Source organism: Emiliania huxleyi, assembly GCF_000372725.1.
Source record: "Emiliania huxleyi CCMP1516 unplaced genomic scaffold EMIHUscaffold_32, whole genome shotgun sequence".
Taxonomy (NCBI): Eukaryota; Haptophyta; order Isochrysidales; family Noelaerhabdaceae; genus Emiliania; species Emiliania huxleyi.
The window spans coordinates 411,945-417,944 of NW_005199601.1; the positions used below are offsets into that span (position 1 = coordinate 411,945).

Here is a 6,000-nt window from a genome sequence, read left to right on the forward strand (position 1 = left end):
GCCTTGGGCAGGCGGACGTCCTCGCTCGCGGCTTGCCGAAGCGCCGATGTGAGCTTTCGCGCCCCGCGCCGCGACCAGTAGTGCCTCGGCCTCAGCGCGCCACCGCGTGCGGCAGCACGTGCTCGCGCCACACGTCGGACAACGAGACAGAAGAATGCACCACCCATCTTCGCCATCCCCATCGCCATCCGCCATTCCCATCCACACCTCCCACCAACATCGCCCATCAACATCTCCCATCAACATCGCCAACGCGCCACTCCCATCCACTGACCCGTCGCATTGGGTTTACACATGTTACCGTACGCACGTTACTGGTCGTCGCATTCGCTCCCACCGACTGTCGAGTCTTCTATCACTCGAGCGATTTCGGCCACGACCCATGCCATGGCTGCGCACCGCATCCTCACGGCCACCGACACTCTTGGCCGGACCAGAGAGGCTCGCAGTGCTGCTCTGCGATGGTGAGTGACGGCGGCTAGTCAAAGTCACCCCCATCCGCGGGCGCGCGGCTCCCATTCACTTTCTCTCTCACCCTTACGGCGGCTCCAAGGCCAAAACGTCGTGCACGCTGCACGCAATGCCCGACTCAAAAGCAGCCTCGTCGATGGAGTAGGCCGACTCAAGCTCAAAACTCAGCCTCGCGTGTCGATTGTAGTATGTTGCGGTGTTGTTGAGCGTGAGTGGCAGAACTTGAGGCGTCTCGTTGCTGTATTTGATCCAGAAAGGGACTACAAGAACAAGTGGGATGCTGGGGCACAGCATCGCCGCCAGATGGGAAAAGCCTGACTTCCCCGTCACAAAAATGTCAGAAGAGCAAAACGCGGCACGCACACACACCCACGCGTTGTCGCCGGCTGCACCGCACGGCACCGCCTCTCCGTGCGTGCTGCAGGCGTTTGTTGTGCTTGGGGACCTGCTCGAGCACTGTTTTGCAACATTTGCCGAGATGAATTACAGCGTGCCAGACCCTGGTGGCTTGGCACCTGCTGCACTGGTCGCGTTGCGTGGAGCGGACCCTATGATCACGATTCCAGCCGGCCATTACCTCCGATTGCGCCCGAGCGCACCGTACGTCATTCCTCCGGGTGCACTTGCTGGCAGTGCTCTGCCTTTCTCACACTTGCAGGCGACCCTCGGTGCGCTCGTGCGCACGACGGCAGCCATCGCGGGCCAGCCTGTTTTGCTTCATGATGCAGCCTATGCTCCTGCAATGGCTGACTTGGTGTGAGCGCGCAAAGATGGTGCGCACGCAGTTGGAGGTCAATGCCGCTGCGGGGATGGGCGACCAGGGCTATGCGAGCATCAAGGGCATGCTCGTCCAGGTCATCCGTCAGCACGCGCTCGAGGAGGGCGCGGGAGAGGTACCACCGAGCAGCGGAGCAGACGAAAGCACTAGCCTGGGTCTCTCTTCGCTGCAAAATGGCGCACTCCACGAAGCTCGTGCCGCCGCCGCTGCGCAGGTTGCGGCTTCGAGGCCGACTCCGCAGCTGCAGAGCAGGTGCCCGCAGCCCGCCCAGCACTCGCGTCGCGCTGACCGCCGGTGTGAGCCTGCGCGGCGAGCCCGTGCCATCGCCGCCAGAGCCAGCGGCGGAGCCCGCCGCCGCCTCCATGGAGTCGCTGGTGAGTCCGTGCCGTGGGTCCCAGCCGACATGTTGCAGCATGGCATGCATGGCGTCCAAGCTGATGAGATCTCACCCATGGCGAGGGACATCATCGACCATGAGTCTCCATGAGTCTCCTGCTGTGCCCGGGCATCTCGCGCGCAAAGTGCACGCCCCACGCCCGCCGCAACGTCGTAGCGAAGTAGGACCGCGCCTCCTTCGCGCTACGCGCGCCGATCCGCCTCCAGTGCTGCTTGGATGCCGAATCCACCACACAGTCGAACAGCTGGTGCAGGTCGTCCGACGCCTCCGCGTAGGCCCCGACAACGAGGCTGCGCACGGTGCCAAACGAGCGCAGCACGGAGGAAACGGCGTCCCTCGAGCCGTTGTTCCATGTCTGCACGTGCGGCTTGGCATCGAGCGCCGCCGCCCGCGCCTCGTAGTCGCGCTGGACAAGGTTCGCCCTGTCGGCGACAGCGCCGCCCTGGCCATCGTCGCGCGCCCGAGCGCTCATGTAGTGAGGCCCGCCGCGGTGGATGGTCTTGCCCTCGAGAAGGTGCTCCGCCGGCGGCTGCTCGGGCCCGCGCTGCACTGTCGTGCCGCGCCACCGGACAGACGGATGCGCCTGGCCTCGTGTGCCCGTGCAGCGCGCCGTGCGGGACTCGCGCAGCTTGCAGTGCAGGCGCCCATCCGGCACGATGCCGTTCTTGCCGCGCGTGCCAGCTGTGCCGTTGAGCGTGACCGGCGGGATGACGGCGCTGAAGATCTCGCGCGGCTCCTCCTTGCCGCGCAGCCCCGCGTGCAGCGCATCACCGATCACGCGTGTGTGAGAAGATGTCGTCGTGGCAGTTGCCGTGGGCGCGGTCGTTGAGCGTCGCCAAGCCCAGCTGGACGAGCTCACCCACGCGGACGAGAACGAGTCGACGGCCAGCCACGCCTCCCGCCGCGTGTCGCCGTGCGGCAGCCCGAGGATGCTGCGGCTGAGCTGGTTGCGCTTGACCTGCTCCCGCTGCTGCGTCAGCTGCCGCTGTAGCCCAGCGCTGCCGGCCCGCCCGTTGCCAGCCTCGGGAGCCCGGAGATCAAGAGGCCCCGCCACGCCCTCGCCGCGGACCTCTCGTTGCATGCCCTCCCACGCCCTCTTGAAGGACTCGCCCGTCAGCGTCAGCTGCCCCAGCTGCGCGCCGAGCGGGTTGACGTTGGTGGTGCAGCCCGAGAGGAAGCGCGAGAGGCGAGGGCTGTTCGGGTACGGCAACTCGAAGGCGCCGTGGCCGAAGAGCGGAGCGAGCATCTGGAAGAAGCCACGCTCGCTGCCGCCGCCGGGCGTCGACCTGTCGAGGAACCTCTCGGCCGCCTCGACAAAGCAGGCGCAGAACGCAGCCGGCGCCACCTCCTCGAGCGAGCGCAGGCCGAGGCCGCGCATCCGCGCAGGCAGGCGAGCCCGCCGCGCGGTGATGGCGTCGCCGAGCACGCCCTCGTAGCCGCACGCCTCAGCCGCACGCCTCAGCAGCGTCGAGGACGCGAGCGTGGGACACCGTCTGGTCGGGAGGGAGGTGCCGGAGGATGAAGTCGAACTTGGCAGAGCAGGAATAGTAGATGGCGGCCCACAGCGCGTGGGGGCTCGCAGCACGTAGCGAAAGAACCGTCTTCTCGATGTAGCTCTCGATACTGCTCACCTGGGCGCGTAACCACGCATCCACAAACCCTGCCTCCCCCATTGGGCAGCCCGCGACCATCACGCCTCGGTACGCGCGCGACCCGCCATCCTCCTCCGGCACCAGCACCATGCCGACTGGCGCGCCCAACCCGATGCTTCACTCATGCTTCGGTGTGAATCACGCCCGCTGTGAAAACAGTTGGCGGGGAATTTTTGCGCCAGTCAATAGAGCATGAAAATACCTTTCAGACGGTACCTTTATGACCTCCAGAGTCGAAGAACTCGACCGGTGGCTGGCCGCCAAAGTGGCTGGACGGCGCCGCGGCGCACACTGGTGAGCCGCGGAGCACACTGCGGCAGCTGTCCTCGGCGCAGCCGATCGGCTCCCGCGGCCTGGAAGCTGGATGGTGGCAGTGGCACTCTCTGAGGCTCCCTGATTTTTTCTGGTATTTTTTTAGCACTCTCTGGTCACCTTCGCCGGGCGAGCCTGGCTCTCGCTGCACAGCGGGCTCGTTTTGCGAGTATATGGGACACGATGTCTCAAATATGAGGGGTTTTGACTCCTACCGGCTCCTGACGCTATTCCTGGCAGCTCTTATGACCAGGATCAGTAGTGCTATGATACAGGGTGCCCATGCTAGCGCAGGAGCTGCCACACTCGCCCGGACCGTCCCCTTCTGGGGCCGGTTCCGCAGCCCGCGAGAGCCGACAGCGGGGCCGTGCCGCGGGTGCCTACTGCCGAGTGCCACAAACACTGCGCCGTCCCGCCATCACCTACAGGCTGTCTTGTGTGATGGTTGGGATGTCCAAACGCCACCATCTTGGCTCTTGCGACCTCAAACCCTCGAGCTGTATGGGTGGTCCTGACGTCGACAGACGCCCAATGACCACGGTGAAGCTGAGCCGGAACGCGTCGACAAGTCTCGCCTGAGCCCGTGGCGGTCGCCGGCTGGGTCGCTGTGCACGGGCCGGTACCTCAGGCGTCACCTCCGCAGCCTCAGGTCTCACACTCCATCACCTCCGCCAGGACGCTGTCGGTGGCACGCTCGGCGGCGAGTTTGTGGCAGCCCCACAGCGAGCGCGGCGTCGAGCCTAATCGGTCTGGTCGGTCGGCCGCACTCACCGGGTGCCAGGGAGTGCGGCCGACACGCGAGCGGTGCTTCCTGGCAGCGCGCGCCGGCTGTGGGGCTGCCACAAACTCGAGACACGCTTTTTTGGGACATTTTCGACGCTTTTGTCCCATATACTCGCAAAACATGCCAGCGGCGCGACCCGCGGTGAGGCTACCGATCGTCGAGAACTGGGCTTAGCGCTCTTGACTGAGCACCACCGATGAATCGGCACGAGCAGGGAGACAGGAAGGCTCGCTGTGTGAGCCGGCCACGCAGAGGGTCGGAACACCTGGGTCGGAAGAGGGTTCAGGGTACCTCGGCCCACTTTGCTTTTGGCAGGTACTTCCAATACACGCTTGTTCCACCTCATGAGCGGTACACGTGGCAAGCCTCGACGTCGTCGGACACAAGTGGGATGGGAGCTTGGGGTCGCGTCGTGGGGGGGCCAGCACACCTAGTCGCCTAAACGTGCCCCCTCGACCGCAACCTCATCACAGGATCGCTATGCCGTCTCTCACCAAACGCCTAGCCCAGCACGGAGCAATGCCAGCACATGTGCATGTCTCGAGAGCCAGAGTTCCCGCAACCCAGTAAGTATCGGTAAGTGCACCGTCCACGGCCGCACAAGGCGGCCACCGCGAGAGAGTTCCTCGGCGCACACGCGCCGCCACAGGGGTCGGTCCCAGGTGCCTGTCGGAGCGGCGACACGATTTCAGTGACTGCGCGGGGGCGGCGCGGCCGCGCGAACGAGTGGCGGTCCGCGGCACCTCACGTGTCGAGGCTGGGTGTCGCACCGCGCTCGGAGCTCGCGGGCTCCTCGGACCAAAACGAGTCGAGCACTTCCAGCACATCGTTCACTTCGATCAGGTAGTTGTCGTTTGTCAGCGACTGCACCGAGCTCGAGCGAGGCATCGATGCGGCGCCCTCGCGCCGCTGCGGGGCGGCCGAGGCGGCCGAGGGGGAGCTTGGCCGCGGCGGCGCGCGCCGCGCCTCCCCGCCTCGCTGCTGCCCCTCCTCGTCCTCTTGGTTTTGGTACTGCCTCGCCTCAGACATGGGCACGTCGCAGCCGCGCTTGCGCGACGACTCTTGGCCCTTCGAGCTGAGGCCCGGCGCGGAGCCGTCCCCCGCCCCGGACGCCGCGCCCGACTGCGAGTAGGAGCCGGGGTTGGTGCAGGAGGGGCAGCCGCCCGCCAACGGCGCGAGCCCGTCGGGCGGCACGCCGCCACGCAGCGTCGGAGAGAGCGGGCCCTGCGCGATGGAAGGGCCTGCGCTGGCGCACTGCGCGCTGGTTCGAGTGCACTGGACGTGGGACTGCTCCGTCGCATCCGGGAACGGCCTCCGCGTCACGACGCCCTGCGCCACGACCGCCGCGAGAAAGTCGTCGTTCGACGTGCGGCCGCCGCCGCCGCCGCCGCCGCTGCCGCACCACCCGAGGCCACCGCTCTGCGAAGCCGCGCCTGCCGACATCCCGCCCCGGGGGCTGACCACCGAGCTGCCGCCGCCGCAGCTGCCACCAACGCCGGCAACACCCACGCCGGCGGCGGCGTCGTGCTCGCCCACTCCCCGCAGCCGCTCAGCGCCGCCCGCGTTGCCGCCGAGCTGGAGGGGGGAGGAGAGGGGGGGGGGGGGT

The 6,000-nt window shown here is 66.8% G+C and overlaps 2 protein-coding genes across 2 annotated transcripts in view; both read right to left on the minus strand.

Moving 5' to 3' along the window:
- Positions 1 to 4,564: 4,564 nt before the first annotated feature.
- Positions 4,565 to 5,282, minus strand: EMIHUDRAFT_207697 (hypothetical protein; the record flags this gene model as incomplete). The annotated part of the gene is made up of 4 exons (XM_005774056.1): positions 4,565 to 4,577; positions 4,858 to 4,895; positions 4,981 to 5,060; positions 5,165 to 5,282. The coding sequence occupies 4 exons, from the start codon at positions 5,280 to 5,282 to the stop codon at positions 4,565 to 4,567; spliced, it is 249 nt and encodes an 82-aa protein (XP_005774113.1).
- A 431-nt stretch (positions 5,283 to 5,713) lies between these two features.
- EMIHUDRAFT_207698 (PAS domain protein) overlaps positions 5,714 to 6,000 on the minus strand; it is a gene marked incomplete at both ends in the record, with an annotated part of 1,258 nt that continues 971 nt past the window's right edge. The window contains 2 exons of the mRNA XM_005774057.1: positions 5,714 to 5,723; positions 5,800 to 5,827. Of these exons, the coding sequence (XP_005774114.1) occupies positions 5,714 to 5,723; positions 5,800 to 5,827 (38 nt within the window). The remainder of the gene's footprint in view (positions 5,724 to 5,799; positions 5,828 to 6,000) is intronic.